General features: G+C 37.7%; 1 protein-coding gene across 3 annotated transcripts in view; it reads right to left on the minus strand.

The window, feature by feature from the left end:
• Nucleotides 1-21,220, minus strand: part of LOC131676584 (serine-rich adhesin for platelets) — an 80,188-nt gene that overhangs the window by 42,426 nt on the left and 16,542 nt on the right. The window contains exon 1 of one of the 3 annotated variants that reach the window (XM_058955741.1): nucleotides 1,335-3,235. The exons of the other annotated variants lie outside the window; for them this stretch is intronic. Coding sequence (XP_058811724.1) covers nucleotides 1,335-1,422 — 88 coding nt within the window. The 5' untranslated portion in view covers nucleotides 1,423-3,235. Of the gene's footprint in view, nucleotides 1-1,334; nucleotides 3,236-21,220 lie in introns of those variants that run through there. 3 annotated transcript variants of the gene reach the window in all.

Below are 21,220 nucleotides of genomic sequence, written 5' to 3' on the forward strand. Positions count from 1 at the left end.
TAAATTGTGGAAACAATGAAGCACATTTTCAACGGTTTGACAACGTTCGCTTTGTGTTAGTTCCGAAGTGTAATGGTGCGATAGCTGCTCAATTAAAATCCATTGATGCATGACTAAGCAATCGTAGGTCCCGCCAGCGGAAGAAAGTAATTTCCGAACATATGTTGCTTCCACCATCTGCAGCTGATGTTGGTTAAATATTGTTGATAGCAAGTGTTAGCTGAAGAAAGCGTTACTCAACCGCCGGACTGGACTGTAGCTGTGAATTACATTAGCAGGGGTATCGTTTTGTACGGTACGATAAACGTTGGTGATGCAAAACTTCGGTGCGAATTGACGAGGCCAACATCAGGTGATTTTTTAGATAATAGCTACTCCCCAGTAATACACGTTAATTAACAAGTTGTTTACAACTGACTGGTACTCAATGTTAAAAATAGTTTCGACAGATGATTTCGGTTCAGCGTGGTGACATCAAATTAGGATTAGGAAAATTTCTCGCAATATGCATTATCGAATTAAAACATGCTACCTTTATTCTATTACGTTTACTGGAAATTATTTACACTAAAAGCGTTGATAAAAATTGGTAGTACAAATAGTAAACCTCAAAAGAATTCAAACAAAACAGTATCCTAACAAATTAGCAAATCCTTATTACTTCAAGGTTAGGCAATATCGGTTCCTTGGTTAATGATTTTGGCAAAACAACTTTAAATATTCCCTGTGGAAATGTTTAAGCCGGTCACTGGCGATCGAGCTTGACCCCACAACATGGTTGCGTGCACAATTTGCAAGCAGGTTTAGTTACCAACGTCACCATATTTATATTCAGTATGCGAAAATCGGTTCTAAAACTTTATGTTAAGGGACAAAAAAACAAACTTTCAATCCAGAAAAGTAATATACATCCGATTCTTTTAATCCGGATCTCAGCACGCCAAATGTTTTTCTCCTAATTTTGAGAAACCATGCAAACAACCCGTGCTAAGTACCGGTACCATCCTCGCCAAAAAAGGAACCGGGTGAAACGCTTTATTCGCAATACAGAAGAAAACCAATAAGGTGTTGCAAGCTTTTGCAACCGCCAACGACCTCATAGTTACTTTGACTCGAGCGTTGAACCAGTAAAGACCACGCATTTCCTACTGAGTCGCCGCCCGCGTGATCGCAGTTTGTCATTGCACTGAGCACAATTAACTACCCAACGAGGCCACCGATGACAACATGTTCGTGATTTCAGAAGCAATGAATGCTACTACTACTCATGGACACCTACGAAAATGCTACTACCCGAGACTGTGTAATTGAACTAACTGTTTTCAGGAACTTACTCTGTGCTCGCATTCGAATCCGAACGAATAGAATATAGCCAAACACGGCCACTACGGCAGCGGCCACTAACACCAGTTCCAGAGACATGTCTGCTCGCTTTATCTGGCACTTCGAAGGGGTTACGAATTTATCAATCAAGTGCTAAACTTTGCGCATTTAAAATAACTATTGCTTCATCGCGCGAGATCCACTTTCACCACACAGTTGAATATATTACTTATATGCATTCACTCAAAAAGCTTCTTCACTTTGCTTCTTTGTTACTGGACACTGCTCGAGGAGATTTTACTGTTGATTATATCATCATTTCGGCATCTCCGTTACAGGATCTTTTGTTCGGATAATCACTTGTTTGCTGATGGTTGGCGGGAAAGAGAAATTTTCGCCTATTGTTGACGATATTAATCGACACACTTTAGCGTCAGTTTTCACTTTCTTCGAGAGGCTAGTGCCTCTTCGATATTGTTATATTTGATGTCGGCAGAAAAGCTAGCACGGACTACGACTAGGACCACGTGGTTTTCGTCTCCGTAATGCATTCCTCACCGCTACGCAAGTGACTGAAGAGATTTCCCGTATCCGAGATCTCTCGTGCTGCTCTATTCGACTGTCTTGGTCTTGGTCTTTTTCTATTGTTGCTGGTTCTACTTGCTCTCTGTTTGTATCTGAGTTAGAGATGCAAGATTTCGTTCCTTCATTCGACTCGATGCTTGTACAACTACACTGCTGCTGCTGTAGAACGCCTCGTGAGTGGCAGAACGGAAAATGATGTTCTACAGGGTAATTGCTAGGTTAGCAATAGTTTAAAGAAAATTTCATTCACTAAAACTGGCAGTGGCGTGTTTCACTTCGATGGGTTCTCTGCCCGCGAGTTTGCGTGTTTTGCATCTGACTAACACTATACATATACTGTCCTAATTCTCGGACTGGACGCAGCCTGTTGTTCTAGCCAGCGAATAGCTTATTAACACGTAAATTTTTTCTCTTTTTCCGATTAAACAAACGGCACACGACCTTGAGATTTTTATTTGAATTTGTTCTTTAGCACGTTACTTTGATAGCCAATTGCAAAAATTCGACTTCTCGTTATACTGACACTCCCGGTTATTGGCACTGCCATCGCTGTTTCAGGTCCAAATTGGTTCCGAAATCATGAGTTGTACTCAACGCACTACCACATATTGACCGATTGCTACGGAAGTAAGCAAACTTTCTATTTTCACATGCACTTCACGATTCTGTGACGCCTGAGACACCCGGGTGGGGAACAGTGAAAAAGTCCAACGAAAATGTCATACATTCACCGCATCCGTGGAACGATCTGCAATAGTGCTTCCCCCACGAAATTCATCATGTCGCTGCTAAGCGCAATTTCAATTTTAGATCCACTCACTCGTTTCCCCCACACAACGTTCGCTGTATAAAAATCGATTGATTATTTTTTTCTCCTTTTTTTCCACATTCACCACAGCGTAATCCACGGAGGGAAAATCTATATTTAACTGCACATTTGTTTTCTCATGGCATGAACAGTTTTTCGACCTTTATTCCAGACTCCGCTTTGCGCCTTGCACAAACTTTCCCGCGAGGCGTATCTCTGGCAAACGGGGTTCTCCTTCCAATTTACGATCCAATGAAACTGATTCCAAGCATGCCAGGCACCGGCTATTAGCAATCAGGTTCACCACGCTGGAGCTCAATTATGGATATTTCGAGCTACTGCTTGCTTCCGAACCACAAAAAAGAATTAAACTGTGTTGGATTTGCGCTCAAACCAAGGCGGAAGAAACGCAAAAATCACGCGCTCACGTTTGCATGAGTCAAGAGGTTTTCTATAGCAGTGGAAAGGGAATTTTGAAGCGAACATACAAAACAGACACCTCTATCTTTAACGAATGCTGCTGACCAACTGAGCACGCTCATTGCGCAAAACATCACCCATATACTCCCCACCGCGGCAAAGCAATGCTGTTTTTTGAAGGCGCGTTCGCTTGCCAACTGCCGACCACGCGGAGAGCACAAAACACTACAAATGTCGCCAGCACGCGGGAGAACCCACATAAAGGGACGATGTGCGAAACAGTACAGAGAGGAACTCTCTCGTTAGATTATTCGCTCTCGAAAGAGCGAGCATAAACATGAGGTATATTATGGACGGTCATGAGAACGCAACATAGCCGGCCAGGTACCTATCGGCAAATTTCCTGTCACACCACGGGTGCAGTATTCACACCCACCGGACCAGCGTATGGGGAATATGACATACGTTGAAAAAACATTTCAAACAGAAGGTGGGGGAATGAGGAGAGCGACTAGATCGAACAGGTAGACACACTTCTGAACTGCTATGTGTAGTCTGGTGGGCAAAGGAATGCTTGACAATGCGATTAATGGGAAACCCTAACCACGCGTTTGGGATTTTGCCTCTGTTTTGCGAATGAAGCTGACGTAACTATTAATCCGATCTGAGCTGTCAGTTGGTATCATTTGTTTATGAATTCTGGCATACTTATTGATATGGTCTTATGTGCACATGAGAGCCTCTCTGTTTACTTTCTCTTTCGATCATCACCATAAAACTTTCCAATAATTGTCCAGTGCCTATCGAAAGACTACGATTAAGATTAGCATATAATGCCAATGGTTCAGCAGTAACGGTTAATGCGGCCGAGTTATTGACGGAAGAGAAAGTAAACAAAGAGATGCTCTCATGTGCACTTAGGATACTTTCAATAAGTTTGTTGAAAATAATCATTTCAAGTAATACATTTATTATGTTCTTAGAGATTTTATTAGAGGAACACTGCAATGTTCTGAAAGACATTTCAAGTGGGATGTTAATCGTGCCTGTCATTTAAAGTCACTTATACTTAGATCATAGCGGTTGGATCGTCTCCTCTCTACACCCCCGACAGTTTAGATCGTACAAGTAGAGTACCAACTATATAATATTGTATTTAGAAACTGGCACACGGAAGCTTTTATTAGCAAATATATGAGCAGCAGCTGTGCCGCTACGCTCTGGCACCAGGTAAACTTTTGAAACAACTGGTGCAGACAGATTCTATTTGAGCCCCATTTGATTAGGGAAACAAACAAAACTGCTTATCAGTGCCAGTCCCATCTCTACGCGAAGGTCACCGGCAAAGTGCGCTGTTTCCTTTGTGTTGGTACTTATATGTGTTACAAAAACTAACTTTGCGTTACTACGTCGTGCTGATAAGATGATTATCGCATTGTCGCAGTTTGGTGATAAGCCTTGTCATTACAACAACGCATTCAAACATTCATATCGTTTTGTTTCCGGGTATATTGCTGATTCAGCACAACATTGCAGATTGTCTTGAACTGTGCAAACTTGCAATAATCTTGTGGGGAATCATATTACGTGCTAGCAGCTAGAGAGCTAACATTGCTGGGCTTGATGAGGGTCGAATCTGATCCGGTCAACGACATCAACGGGTGTTACATCCGTGCTTGTCGTACGATATACAGTATGGCCCATAAAATATTGCAAAAAAACTTAATTTGCTGCAACCAAGTAAACCTCCATCCTAGGGGCAGATAACTCTGGGAATGTATAACAAATTTGCATTAAATTAGAAAAACTGCATTTAATTTTCATTTTGCATCATCTTTGCACTTCTTAGCAGAAAAGTTTGTTTAACAAACGTCCTACGCTGATCCACTTTGTTCGACGTTCTGTTCAATGTAGGGCTATTTTTATAGGGTTTCGACGTCTTACACGCAATGCAAAATACACAATTTCTTTTTTCATGAAATGCGTCTAATTTCATGATCTGCCCCTGGCCTCCATCACACAAAATATGCTGTAGGCGTCTTTGCTAGCAATAATCTTATGTATAATTACAGGCCTACTTACAGGGCATCGTCCGGTCAAGTATCACCTGAAAATAATTGGCCTAATTCAAGATGACATTTGTCGATTTCGTAACAGCGAATGCGAGAATTTGGAGCATATTATGCCGCATTACTTCAGATGGCATCTTATAATGCCTAGCGATACATGCCACATCGTACTAAACCGATCTATTTTAATAGTGAAGTACCCGGCCGAAACATGTTTAGGAACAGCCCAAAATGATAACCAATGTTTTACTGTATCTACTTTTGAAATATATTACTCCAGTGTAACCTCTTAAATGGTTTTGTTTTATTACATGCGGGAGTATTTTATTACGGTGCCAAGCTCCACCATTGCTCAAATAGTTGTATCAATAAATTAACCCTCTCATGCTCAACTTTTTTCTACTACATGTAGGGTTTCAAAACTATTTTTCGGTGGGTTCAAGAAACACGAAAAGCCTTTTTTCATAAAGATAAGTGCTTCCCGCGCAGTGCTAGGAGCTACTCAATTTTACCTTCCAATGCTTAATACAACTCTCCTAGAATATTTACAATAGTACAATTGCGTGGAAAACGTAGACAAAGACAGTCTAAATTGATAAGTTTCATCAGTTTTCAATAATATTGCAACATAACGAAGATATCTGAAACATTCATTTTCCGTCGTCCATGTAAACTGCCCCTGGCAGCACTGCTCCATCGAAATTCAATCAGGCTAATTGTAATAACTTCAGTTATAGCGCTGATCCTTGTAACTGTTAATACTTTAATGAAGAGCAATAGTTACATTTTATAGCCTTACTTGTTTTTGTGAGCAAGTCTTGCCTCAATCAAAAGTTATAACTGTTTTAAAACGTTGTTGTACACAAACAACATAGCCATGCAGCGGTTAATACAACTTAGACTAAGAATAGCCCTGAAAAATAAATGAAACATAATAATATATTTATTATAACGGGAAACAAAACACACAAATAATTGTCGACAACAATTGTTGTTGGTTTATTCAAGAAGCATATGGCATGCAATTTTTGTTTAAAAGTTTTAAAAATCTCATTAGATCGGTCTAATTGTCGCGTATATTAATTGCGTCTTTTTGGGCCATACTGTACAGTAGCCAAGCTTCTCCATTAACAAGATATAGAAAAATGCAATAAATTTAACTAAACGTAGTAGGTGGATTTAAATATCTTTAACACCCACGTGTTCACATTAAATTGTATATCGCAATATAGTTTTCCCCTACGTACAGTGTCGGACAAAACAATAAGACCACCTTACACAAAATGCACAATTTGTCATTTTTTACACTTTCTTTCGTTGAACATCGGTAATTAATGATCCAGTCTGAAGATTCTATCATTAGTATGTGGTAGTAGAATTATTATTTCTTATTATTTTCGGGTTTCTATTCGACATTGACTGAGCCACACTGCGACATGTGACTTTACTTCGATGACTTTTTAACGATCTGTCACAAGTTTTCGTTTAGATTAAGCACCGAAAATTAGGCTAGTGACTTCATGACGTGAATTGTATGGACATCCAACTACTTTTTAACGGTACAGGCGGAATTATTCGGTACATTAACTTGCATAAACTGACGCTTCAAAGACATGTACCACTCAGCGGAATCTCTAAAGATATTTGCATAAAAAAATTATCCATAATACCTTTTACCCGGCAAGTTGGACTATCTCTGTACCAAGGGAAACAACCCCCAACCATAATCTTCTCTCCTCCATATTTGAATATATTATGACTAACATTCAGGATTTTCTGAACTTCGAACCAATCGTATCCTATTACGAGCAGGTTCTCATTCCAATGACCAAAAAGTAAGCTAAATTTAGATTTTTTTAGGGCCAATGAAAAAACATAGAAAAAAACACTTTTAGAATTCAAAAAACTTATATTTTTGTCCTCATACATATATTTCCAAGGTTATTGTGCGTTTAGAAAATTTCATGTATAGAAGAAATTCAAAATTTCATGAAGCTATGGTTATCAGTTTTCTCTTGTCCAGACTTTTACTGGAGGAACTCTAAAGAAAACATGTGCATATTTGATAGCTTCGACGATTTGACATTTGCGTTTGATAGTAGGAGTTACAGTATGTTGTGTCAACCCTCTAATAGTCTCTTGTCAAACTTGAAAAAGAGTGTCACATCGGTTTGAACTATACGAATGAAATATATTGTGAATTTACTCAAAAGCTTAATTTGATAGACTATTTCCATGGTCAATGTAATCGCTCTAATACGGGGGATACGCAAATGTTATATATGGTTGCGTACTGTATATTAGATTGTAAAAATAGCATATGAACCTCAAGCGTAGAAATTTAACTCAAGCTTTTCAATGTAAGAGTCGTTTAAAAAAACCTTTGGTGTAAAGACCGGAAAAATAAAACCGGTGCTTACAAAGTACTTTCTTTATCTGACTTTTAATCTTGAATGTAACGATGTACGGATTAGGGGGTGGGCGTAGCGTAGTTGGTAAATCAATTGCCTTGTACGCAGCGCACCTGGGTTCTAGTCCCAACCCCGCACATAAGGTTAGAAATTTTTCATAAGAGATTTTTCTAACCCGAAGAGGCGAATGACCTTAAGGTTAAAACCTCTATAATCGAAATAAAAAAAGATGTACGGATTTTCTGCGAGTGAATTAATTATAGTAACCGGATTTTTTAACTAAGATACCTCTTTGCCGACTTCTTCGGAGGAGAAATTTTTAAGCAATCTTATGCTTAAGAATATCTATCCGACCCTTAAGCATGAAGTTTATACTGTGAAGACCAGATTTTATCAGCTTAGATTTTGTCTGCTTCCGATTTCATTGTTAGCTTGTTGAACCGTTTTTGTTGGTCTCATATGACAATCAGTTTGATGGGTTCTAACAGACAAACCAAGTTAAATTTGGAAAAATCTATTCTTGAGAAAATGTTTCATATTATAAAGATGCACTGGAAGACTCTCTGAATGGATATTTCTACTAAATTATATCAGAAAGGGTTATGAGGCTATGTCTAGCGATCAAAGAGGAATATTTTAACAGCTTCGCATTATTAAAAAGAATGAAAAAATATGTCCCGATTTTGTCAGTCTAAAATGCATCAAGGGGCTGCTAAAACGGGCACTCACCAATATATTTAGAGCGTGTTTTACGAAGCATGTTCTGTAGGAAGGTTCTTTGGTGAAATGTATGGAAAATCGGAAAGAAAAAATCAAAATTCCCACGCTTACTTTACATACCTTAAAACTTTAGGTGGTGTAGCTTTTTAATAACGAACAACTTTGTTGAAAGTTGCATAATGATTGGAGGTTACCGGACAAAGCTATTTAACTTCGAAACTATTCTAAACATGTGCGATAAAGAGAGGCAGCATTTAATATTATATTACAATATATTTTTACCACAAAGTCGGATCAATGTGCAGTCTTATGCAATGTTGATCCTTTCATCTTCTGCTATATATCTGAGGATTTTAGAATAGATAAGATGATGCTGGCATTTTACTGAGGTTTTTTTTCGGTTCCATTGTCGATATTTCATATATTGAGTAAACCATAAGCATCCGAACAAGTTTGTATTTGGAATGGGGCTTCTGGAGCCAATTACCATTCGTTGGAGCGGTGTGTGTGCCGGATTAATGTTCTGTCCTTCAGACTTTTATTTTCGGTCGCTCACATATGTCGGAACAGAACAGCAGCACTTTCAAAATATTGACAAACGATATACAAATGTTTGAAATATTCGATACGTTTGCGTCAAGAGAGCAAATGCACAATATTTCTATGCATTCAAATATACTAACAAATTAAATAGTACAATAATCAAAATATTGCATATGTAGTAGTGTAGTTCTACGTCAAATGTTCGCACAACCCCATTGCAGTTTTTTCACAGCTGCACGAACATGTAGTTATTTTTAGTTCTTTATACTGGATAACAAAAGGTAAGTGTAAGATTATTATTGGAATACTCGTAATCCCTTCTCCGCATAGATACAAAAAGACAACTTTTTAACAATTGTCAAGTCATACTCGATTGATTCCCGTCAGTGTCTCCACCTTACTATGAAATTAGGAACTGTAATAACAACGTCTTTTACCACAATCAATACTAATTTCAGTGCAAAATGATATACATACATAGATACTTTTCAATTGAACTTCCTATCATCAGACGATGAGACGCTTCTCATTTGCTAGGGAAAAGGGAAAGGATGCCAGTCTTCTTGATTTAGTCTTCGGTATGTATTTGCCAATCTTTACACGTTCCAATTTTCATCTGTTCTTCGTCGTAAATGGCCCACAGCACCATCAGCTGAAACATACCAATGGCACGTTGCTCAGCCGCCAGCATAGTTCAGTGTTCGCATTCGCAGAGCACAACCGGTCTAATAATAATCATTGTAGATGGGTAACTTCATTCAAGGGCATGCTTGGCGAGTTGATGAAATATACGAGAAGGCCAATTTAAGTTAGATTTCAAGATTTACACATTCCTGCCAATGTTATGAATGTTCTCGTTCAAGCTCAAAAGTCGGCAAATACGTCTTGAAGGCTGAAGTTTTTCTTTGTATTGGAAAATACAATGATATCATACCGGATACATGAATATCTTTAGAAGTGCAAACTGCAAATCATCCGATCTCAGAATAGGTTAGTTATGTTTGTAATTTCGGCATGCAGTTCTCACCATCGCAATAGGACATAGGTATTGTGTGGAACGGAGTGAGGCAACCAATTGCTATTCGTTTACGCAGCACTTGTTGATGAAGATGATGATATATTTTCAAAGAAGTGCTCCGCAAGTCGAGATTTTTGTCTTGCTTGCCTCGTTCTGCTCTACTTTAGAGTAAAATGAACTTGTATAATTTCTTCTTCTGTATCAACGAACACAATTTGGTTATACTAATCTGACACCACAAACACCTTAGCACAAGTTTACTAATTAGTTAACCAAACAACTTATTCCTGTGTAATGTTTTACTCAACTTTGAATGGACCTGTAATTCTAATAGGACCGGCTACTATGGACATTCGATATATTGCCGGAGTATTTAAGCGGAAAGTTTACAACTCAGTGACAATTGTTGAATAAATTAGACATACGAGATTCAAACTATGATAACTAAGTAAGCATTTTGATATCATGTGGCTAAGGCAAGTAGTAATATATACAATGTGGTAATGTGGTGCGGATGCAGAAATACCTTTCTATTGAAAAAGGCAAAAAGATACTAACTTATGTCATAATTAGGCAAATACCTTGCAAGTACGTAAAGATACCTATTTGGATAAGCTAAAGCTGGACATTCCAAAGCCCAATCGCATTGAAATAATTGAATTCTATCATGATTTAACCCATTATGATACTAGTGTAGAATATGTAGGGTAATTTGGGAAAGAATAAATCACCTTTCTTCACATCAGCTTACGTATGTGTGTAACTGTATAAGTCAAATGTACCACGTACATATATATGAAATTATGCTGTACTCGTCCGAAAACCGCCATCGTTGGAGGTGAAGGGTGCTTTTAAATCTGCACCACTGAAACGAATAACATTCAATATCTACAGCCTCACGATGTTACCTCCTGCATCGAGTGGCTATGAACGACTCTGTTGTTTGGTCCGGCCACTTGAAGCGCCCGCGCGCCGTGAACAATCAACGCCGGTAGAGTCTTTGCAGATGAATCGTTAATTAATTCCAAGTGATTCTCACTGCTGTCGGTTCGAGGACTGCGGCTGCGGCTGGGCACTAAACTTGCTACTTACGATGAGGACTATGGTAACAGAATGCTGTTACCTTACTATTCAAGGTGTTTCCATATGAATGGGTTAATCTGAAAGTGAATGTTTTTCATACGCGAGAAGCGCGGTTGTGAGCTGCATTCATAACAGAAAATGAATCATCGCGTCAATAAAAGATTGCTTGGACGATATATCCCCCATCTGAGGTGTTTTGTTATACCCCTGAACATCTAACGCTATTAATCATTTGCTATTTTAAAAGATTCTATTTTGTCATCGACAAGATTGTATTATTAGCAATAGAACGAGCGTGGCTGTTCCCATTCAAATTGAGTTTATGGCCATCGAACTCGGTGAATATTTGTTTCTTCAGCATTATGCACAGAAATTGCCCGTACAGGGAATGGCAGAAGCGGATGCTAGCAAAACGCATATTTTTTTGGAATATGTATTGAAAGTTCATCTTTTGTTCTTTTGGCATCCATGTATAAATCGAACACTGAATATTTAATAAAGTTTAATTGAATATGTACTGGAAGGAAACTTGGCTAAAACACACGAAAAAGACGCCAAAAAATTGTCGATGCCGTTAAAGTCCAAAATACTGAAATCAGTATCGTGTATGGTCATCCATTCACAGCAAGGATACATTGCACTCTGTTCTTCATTAATAAGACATACTTCCGAGTTGTCTTTGGCGGAATTTTCTCTCATTCTTCCATGATGGCTATTTTTTTAGTAATTGTTTACTCCCGATTTTTTCGCTCCAAATAGTCCCACAAATGCACTTTTATTTCGGAGAGTGGGAAGAATGCGGAAGCGTTGCACAGTGGCGTAACTATATCAAATCCATGGTCAAAATTATTTCACATGTTTTTAAGCTTTTTTATACAATAACAAGTGATGAAAATGGTTTTACATAGTTTTAGACAATTTATGACCAAAATATGAAAATATTAAACCTCCTTGCAGTATGATGCAAAGCCGAAAATAAACGAATTCCACGAGTATTATTATTTTTCAATGTAAACGTGTTTCTAGAGTAAACTATCAGTTTGAGGAAAACTCGCATTGAGATTTAGTCTGTTTCAATTGTTTTCATAAATTAAAACATTTTGTTTCAAGTTCATATGTTTATTTTGCTTTTCTGGTTTTCTTATAGTAGAAAAAAATATTCAAGTTTTTGTAAATTCGGTGATAGAAATCTATCCAAGTGATTATCGTATTCAATCTGGATTATTCACGTTAATACTTGCAATACGTAGACAAGAAAATGGAATGAGAAGATTGCATAATATGTTTGATGCTTCGCTTACGTTTCCAAGGCAACTTGTGTACGTTACGTTTCATATAGCAAGGTTAGTGGAAGTTATATTTCACACTCTTTCATATGGTTATCGTGGTCATAATCGCTCAATTTGGTTAATGGACGCAATCTAACAAAAAATATGGGGGACTCAATCAAATCATTCTTGTCATATAAGCTTGATCTTGAGATTAGGCTACCACCTCTGGCCGCTAGTCCGTTATCGATCTGGACTAGCTGAAGTTGCACAGGGAATAAGTAGATAATTATGCTTGAAAGAAGCGAAATATCAATGTGCAACTCCTGGTAATCCTAAAGTGTTTATTGATCAATACTGGCAGCGGCCAGACCTGAATGTAGATCGCGGAAGGCAAGGGAAGGAATGTTATTCCGATACTTGCTTTTTCCAAGTGGCCGTATATACTACTGCGCACTGCACAAGTTTCGCGGGAGGAGAATATTTGTTAGTAAGAGTAAAAGTTGGATACTACTTCTTCTTTACCGACGCCAGAGAGGTGACTTCACTTCTGGACTTGATATCGATCCATCAACTCATAGACCGGGGACCAACCGCTTTACTTCCCTTTCGAAGGAAGACGTCACCACAGATTTTTTCACCTCAGAAAAATCTCAATGACCTTGGCTGGAATTGAACCGAGGCCAACTGGAATGAGTGGCGGTTACGCGTCGCTTACCACTCTACCACCGGCGCCATCTCAAATTATTCTTTTGATATAAGATCTTTTAAATAACCCCAATACTGATTTTTTTTAATTGTATTCTCAAATTTGAGCAAAAAACACGACATTTTCAAACAGCTGTAACAAACCGAATGGGATTAATTGGGAATATTTTCTTCGTGGAACAGTGGGAGGACACTCCAAATAATCTTCTCCTTTAAACAGATTTACCCGACATTGCCCGACAAGGTACTTTTTTTACTAACGAATATTTGGAAAATTGAAAAAAAGTGAGCACTTTTAAAAAAGCTACCCAAAAATGACAAAGAAACGCTAAAATTGACCCCAATTGATTGTAGTTGCTGGAGTTTGCTTTGAAAAGCACGATTTTGATTTATATATTGACTTTGGGTAATTAGTTTTTGAGCAATCTGAAAAATTGAGGAATAATGGCTTTCAAGCTAATAAAATGTGTAAAAAAAACACTGATTTCAAATAATTGTATACAAAAATTATCAAACGAAAACGCTTTTCTTTTTAAGCAACACGTTAGAGTATGTTTCGAAGAATAATTTAAGCTGAAAATATAAGTGTGCAAGAACCATTTTGAATCTGTTCTATTAAGGTATTACAATAAAATTGCACAAGTCATATCTGGTGATGCCATATGGAATCACACGCGTGGTTAAGGAAGACTATAATAATTTCAATTTCAGATTAGTTCTTCTTCTTCTTGTTTTTCGATTTCTTCATAATGTTGTTTTAATCAAGTAGAATTGTGGTGTGATAACCCGACATGTCAGCAAATACGTATATTTTTAAGGTTAACTCTAACTACGAAATTTACTAAAGTACCAGTAGGCTAATTTCGAGAGAGATGCCACACATTTCTAAAATTCAATCCTGCATCAAAGTAAACCATAAAATATATGTCGAAATCATTTTTATCAATTACGACAAGTAACTAAATACACTGAAATGGTTTTCGACATGAAAAAAAAATTCATCAAATTTCCACAAACTTTTAAAACATCTGTCAATTTGGAGATTCCCATGATCTCAAACTGAAAAATATTGAGCAAACATATTTTTAGCTCTCGTTGATGTTTTCGTGGTTAGGTGTCTTAAGCTTAGTTTAATCAAGTTTGATTACGCCCATAAACCGGCTGACACCTTCATTTTGCTTAAGGGGTACTCCCATTTCCTGGAATGATTTTTTATTCAACAATGTATGAATATTTTTCTTTTGCAAGCTCGTGTAATGGTTAAGTTAGAGTAATTTTATAAGGGGAAGCTATTTGTTTGTTCGAGCGACATATAAAAGCATTATTTTGTTCAAATTTTTGTTTTTATTCCAAAATTAATGCGTTCACGAAAGTTAGTGTTTGTTTAATGACATTCCGATGTGAAAAAAATACATTTTAGCTACGCATCCTCCGCCACCGAGTGTGGCATAGCACCCGCAATTTCGATGCGGCATCTATCCCAATTGTAGGGGAGAGATGCCGCTCGACGACATTTTCCTCTGAAATTATAGCTGAGCTATTCAACTGATAGGGTGATGAGCCCATTATCGCTATGTTTCTATTATCACGCTACCCATTTGAAGCCGTTGGTTAGAGCAGTGTCTGCCAACTTTGTTTAACGCATTGAGTCAAATGGTAGCGCAACAATAGGGGCACTCGATTCGTGTTTTTGTTGTGCTCAAATACGAGAATTTCACTGTTTTCAGCGCATGTATGTTATTATCTTGGTACTTAACAACGAAGCAAAGCTGTTGATGCCAATTTGTACGCATTCCATTGTTTGTAGGCCGAGTAATTAATGAATCAGTGAGGCGCCCTCCTTAGTATGGTGAAAATAGGCACTTCACCCTCTACGATTTACCGAAAAAAGACAACGAACGATTAAAAAACGAAATTTAAGGGGGGCGGGGGTGGTAAGGGTTTCAGCGCGAAAAGAAAAACAATTTCTTCTGCAAATTTTTTTAGAACTTTGCGTGAAGCGAATTGATCAAAACTTTTGTATATTATAGTGCATCATTTCAATAACATGATGTAATTTTCATATGAAAAAATATCGACAAGCGACTCGGTGACGAAGCTTTTTGTAGAACGTCTCGGGAAAATGATTTGCGGTGTTACCTGCCATTCAAAAACTACTTAACCGATTTCTTTCGAACTTTGCATACACATTCTATGTTAAAAATACCTAACCCCTACGTTGAGTTTTTGAGTTTAATTTTAATTACATTACCGTGCGGAATCTCACCCAACGCGGCATATCTCCCGAAATTACCGTAACCCATATCTGACAATTCTGACGACACTTCCAGCTTTCAAGCAGCCTTCTAGTACCTCCAAATCCCAAGCCAAAACCCTGCTGATGGCAAATTTATCTAATTACGAGTTGGTTCAGGATTAGTTCAACAGCAGCTGACTGTTCCTGTCCTATGATTGTGGCCATTATTTATCATGATAGGGAGAGGTATGTAAAGACGCCATACTGAACCAGCGAAATTATCAAATTATTGAGCCATCTGAGCCAAACGATCTTTCTTTGATAACACTGCTAGTTTTCCACAATGGAATGAAAGGTTTCCAGTTTATCTGTTTTTTCTCTGCATCCGGTGAAGTAATGGCCCTCGAATATTTTTTGAAAAAAATCTAGAGAGCGTCAACGTGAAATTGAATGCTCAAAATTGATAATTTTATTCTCAAATGATTGATTCATCAAAATCAAAATCATCCCTTTTGAAACCAATTAGTGCTACGCGGCATGAATTTCTTCGGCTTCGACAACTGAGATGCGATAAACTCTATTATCAACAAAACGATAATAACAGTAAAACCGAGTGATTTGCTCATATTTCCTCTCTGTATTCTCAATTTGTTGTGAATTGGTTTTGTACTTTTCTCTTATGCGCATCAAGGTTCCTTACTTTCCTGTAAACTATGGGCTTTAGTTGAATCCTGTCTTTTCCGCTCCCCAAAAAGTTACAAATCGATCAGTCAAATCCAAATCCGGGAGTTAGTAATGTAAAAATTCTATGACGAAAATGATGATGGTTCCACTTCAGACACCCACAAAATCCAGATAATTAATATAATTAAACGCCACCTTGCATTAAATGCCGATATTTTGAAGCGAGGGCCTATATACAAGTTACACATATTCTTTGTAAAGCTTTATAAAAAAAATCTGTACTAACAATTCCCGAGATTTTCTGTATAAATGCACTTGAGTAAACTCCTATAGAAAGTAGCTGTTATACATAATTTAGTAATGCAATGCCTTTTTATCCGGAACCTTTCTGAATAAAAAGTATGTTCCCACACTCTCCACCAACTTTAAGAAAGTCCATGGCAGTTTTTTTGGAATCGCTAAAACATTTAAGACATCAAAATAAATTCCATTTCAGCTACTCCCAATATACTAAAAATCCAGCATATTTCTCCCAATTGAATTTATTTACTCAGCTACAGCATGGATTATAAGACGAAAGAAGATAGACTGTACGTTAGGGAGAAAGGGAGGCATACTGCCAGAACTTAGTGCAAAATCAACTCACGGGAAACGCACACAAACTATATAAGTCCTTAGCAGTTTTAATTTTAGTTATGTGAAACTGATAGCTTTCGCTCATTAAAACTTGCAGGCGTTAATATTGATTAGACCATGATGCAATCCATAATATTTAGTTTTAGAGCAATTACACACAGAAGAGTTAAATTTCTTAACACTGCGCGATTTATCTCAAATTTAAAATTACACACAGAAGAGTTAAATTTCTTAACACTGCGCGATTTATCTCAAATTTAAAATTATTGTACTACTACAAAATGCTTAATTGATAAACAACCATTGTATTGAAAAATGCCTTGAACATTTCGATAAAAATCACTGATCGAATGCATGCTGTTTGTTTACACTTCTCGGTCTTTTCTCTGAGCTTTTTTAGGTGGCCCTAGTATACATAGGCAGGTCTCTATAGTGCCTCGTTATTACTTTTTTCAACATGGAATAATTGAAAAGAGAAACGATATATGTACGTACCATATGAATGAGCTGTACACCACATAAACGAAAATCTGGCAGCCGGCAGATATCCGTAAAGAATTCGGCAGCTATCAAAATAGAGAAAATTGTAAGAAAAAATCGACCCGGTTCCATCAGTGGACACTACCGATTTCGACGAAACGATGATTACCAGAGCTTCCTCTCGACTTAAATTGTCAATCCGGGTCAGATGGATTTACTTCGGTGCTTTTGAAAAGGCAATTCGACATTTTGGTGACTCTGCTTCTTACCTTTCGAGCATCTATTACCAGTGAAATTATTCCATCTTGTTGGACATAGACGAACATGTTTCCAATCTTAACCCTTTCTTGATCAACTTTTTTATCGTATATAGGGTTCCAAAACTATGTTTCCTTTGAAGTCTTGAAATACGACAAACTTGTTTTGGTCAAGATACGAGCTTCTTTAGCAGTACTATAAGCTGCTCAATTTTTACATTCCAATTTTCAATACAATTCACCTAGAATAATTTCAAAACACCAATTGCATGGAAAAGATAGTCGAAGTCAGCCTATCACTTTTCAATTATATTGCAAGAAAACGAAGTCATATGTCCTTGGCAGCACTGCTTGAACGGAATCCAATCAATTCAATTGCAATAACTTCAGTTCTACTGATATTACTAACAATTGTGAGTGCTGAAATGACAGATGATATCCACAGATACCAAGCTTACTTGTTAATGTAAACAATCGTGTGGAAACCAAAAGTTATGGCTGTGATAAGCGGGAAAGGGTTAAAAATAAATGGGACATCAATAACTATCGTGGAATAACATCATTAAATAGCTTCTCGAGCTGGTGATTATGGGACTACTTCGGGTTAAATGAACATGGTTTCACTTCTGGACATTGAACGAATCGCGCTTGAACTGATATTATTTGCATCGACCTATCCGCTTTTGATAGATATCACGATAACAACAATCTTTAAAATGAATAAATTTGGAAAAAAAACGGTAGCTTGTGTGTGCTTCCTAGCGCACAGATCGAGAGATAATGGTTGCCATGGGAGATTGCCAGGCACATTTACTTCTTCGCCAGGAATAGACCAGGAAAGCTACTAGGGGCCATAGATGTTTCTACTTTACTTCAACGATGATGTGTATTTAGTGCTGAAAACTCCTCGCAAGCCTTCGAAGACGATCAAAACATGTTTCGCCTCATCCACTCAATTGAGAATTTGTCCAATAACAGCTTGAAACCGCCAGACCTCAGAAATTTTGTATGGCTACCAAAGACCAAGGAACCATTTCATCAGGCACGTTCGTGCGGGAGGTAAACTGTTAACTATCCTGGAGTTTTCCGCACCTGATATTGTCACCCTACAAAAATAACTCAATAATAATCATTTTAGAAACTTTTTGACCATTGTGCTGATTATTGCGAATTGGGTTAGCACGAAAAAAGCTTAAGCAACAAATACAATAGTTTTTTTTTCAATATAAATATTCAATCGAAATAGAACATTAATTCACTGAAACTGTGAAAGCCGGAGCTTATTTTCAAATCAAGCGCTAGGTGCCATACAGCAACTTTTCAGAAGACAACATAACTTTATAATAAAAAATAATGATTCATTCAAGGTTTTTCCGTTTTTCTCTTGATCCCTTATTGCTCGGTCAACTTTCAATGTAGAGACATGGCACTTTCACTAGAATTTTCGAAAAAGTATGCTCAACAATATACATTCGCGCAAGTAATATATATTAGATAGAAAATAGCCATACATTGCAAGTATGTGAGCGCTCGCCTTCAGAAACGTCAAAGTACAGCGCAATCCAACTAAAATCAGTATTATATCGGGTTTACCGATATGTGAGCTACAACATAACACTTACAGAAGGCGAATCGATACAGTACTTTTTCCTAAAACGGCAAAAAACTAACGAGAAATCTCGGATTTCGATGAGATACAATGTGAAGGTTTGGACGTCCGCCAGTACTGGGCTTAACTCCATGATCAACTTTGACTTCTAACAGCAAAAAATCTAAAATTATTTTCAAATTTCTAAAATGACAGTCCACGTAGATATTTAGAAGTATTAAAAAATGCAAAAACATCAATTTCGAAAAAAAAAAATGCGGGTTAGCCATTCATATCTTGTTTTTGCTTAAATGTTCATGTTTGGAAAAATAGCACCACCCTAATGAATAGCATCCAGTAGTGTTAAATGAATTATTTGAACAAAAATGATTCATGGGAAAACGAATGAAGGGAAATATAACTTATGCTGATTTCACCATGAAATAGTAGCTCATGCGCAGGATTTTGAGTGTAGAGCTCGATACCACTCGTTCACATGAAGTTATTAATAATTAACTTGTAGAGGTGACTTTGTCGTTAGCAAGGAACTTACTTATTAGCATGTACCTGTGATCATTCCTTCGATTCATCTCTTTGTTCATCAATGTCGTAAAATAAGAGAACATTGACATTATTCAGATCGTATCATATTTGGAGGAAAAGTGCTATATGATATTGTTAGTAAATGTTGTTTCATTATACACGTTGGAATAAAGCAGAAGGGCCTGCAATTTGACCATTTTGAGCTAAACTTCTGTGTTACATTTCCAACCAAACTGCTCTGGCGAATCCAAAATAGTTTTTTCTCGCTTTTCTCAAATTTCTAAGTTTTCACGTAAAACTCATTTAGCACGCTGATTTCAACAAGCAAACATTGTTTATGAATGAGTGAATGTTGTGAAAAAGTGCTCGTAGTAGTGACAACATATAATCACAGAGAATAGACGTCTAACTGTAGGTTTTAATTTTTTTTAAATTAAGGTCTGCACAAAGGTAGGTGCCCAACTAACAGCTGATCACATAGCGATTTCAAAATGGCTAACATAGTTTTATACCTCTAGTTTGGTAGACTGGTATGGCGGCGTTAGCGTAATTGCTTGAAGCATGGGTTGTCTATTCTTTGTGATCGTGTTTTGAATACTCTACAACGATTCATCCGTAACCCACCTACGGATTAGGGAACCAGAGCGTTACACAAAAGTTAAGAATCGGTACATAAACCAATTCCAGCCACAACTATATTCCGTGTTTCAGACTTTGTTTCCGTTTTTGACAAGCTTAGCGGATGATTTCTTAGCGAGTTTTTGCGAAATTGCAAACGAATGCTCAATGCGACTCAATGACCAACTTTTCAACTGAACTGGAAATTAGTTCACCTTGAACTAAAACTAAACCTAACCTAAGTACTCAACCGGTGTTGTTCCGTTATCATAAAGGCTCCTGTAAATTGCGCAACTGAAAGCCTTGGTCGCTTTGTTGCAAGAGATGCCGTATGAATCCATCAAACTTATAGATACTGCCGGAGTGCGTTGTACCTTGTCCTGGAGATTTGTGTTGCCGGCTTGCCGATCAAGCGAACGCTCTTGGCGTTTATTGTATACCCTATGTATGTTGTACGTCTCATTAATTGTGCAGATTTTATTATTATACGTGCTTGCACCGGTTTCGCAAAAAGCTAAAAGTAGAAGTAGGTACAGAAACACAGCGGCTGCTCTTTGGAGCTAACCTTACGGTAGTTGCGTTCCGTGTCGTTGCAGTTGAGTGGCGCTTAAAAGGTGAGTCATCAAATCCATGACGGATAATAGCCGACTTAATTACAATTGATATTGATGTGTGCAGCATTTGTTCAACATTCGTATATGCGGTTGTACATTGTTAGTTCTACTTAGAGACGTTCCCATCACCATAAACCGGTCTATGTCAAGATGATATCGCAATTGTAACGGGAAATACAACGACCATTTGACAACGTTGAGTTCAATCGGAGTGACTACTTGATGGCCATGAGCTGTGCTCGCATGTTCATCACAACAACTGACAAAAACATTACCTTTCTAAGTACTAGATCTGGAACGGCAAACGACTTGCATTCTATTTGTCAATTCTGTCAATCAAATTCTATCACATAATTCATCTCATTGGGGATCAAGGAATCAAATCGAACGCTACAGAACCATAAAAATCGTTGATTAATTCATCGCTGCACCAACTATGGGAAGCTTATAGCCATTTTTTGTTCATTTCACCCCTCTTTTAGGTGGGCTGCTTCTTACACTGCCAAAGCCGACTGCTGAAAAGTGTCGCCCGATCGTGTAGTGCGGTCCAGTCGATCGACAACGGTGATCCGAGCCGATCCAATGCGGTTATGCAACACGTGCATATG

The sequence above is a fragment of the Topomyia yanbarensis genome, chromosome 1 (assembly GCF_030247195.1).
Source record: "Topomyia yanbarensis strain Yona2022 chromosome 1, ASM3024719v1, whole genome shotgun sequence".
In the NCBI taxonomy this organism is placed as follows: Eukaryota; Metazoa; Arthropoda; class Insecta; order Diptera; family Culicidae; genus Topomyia; species Topomyia yanbarensis.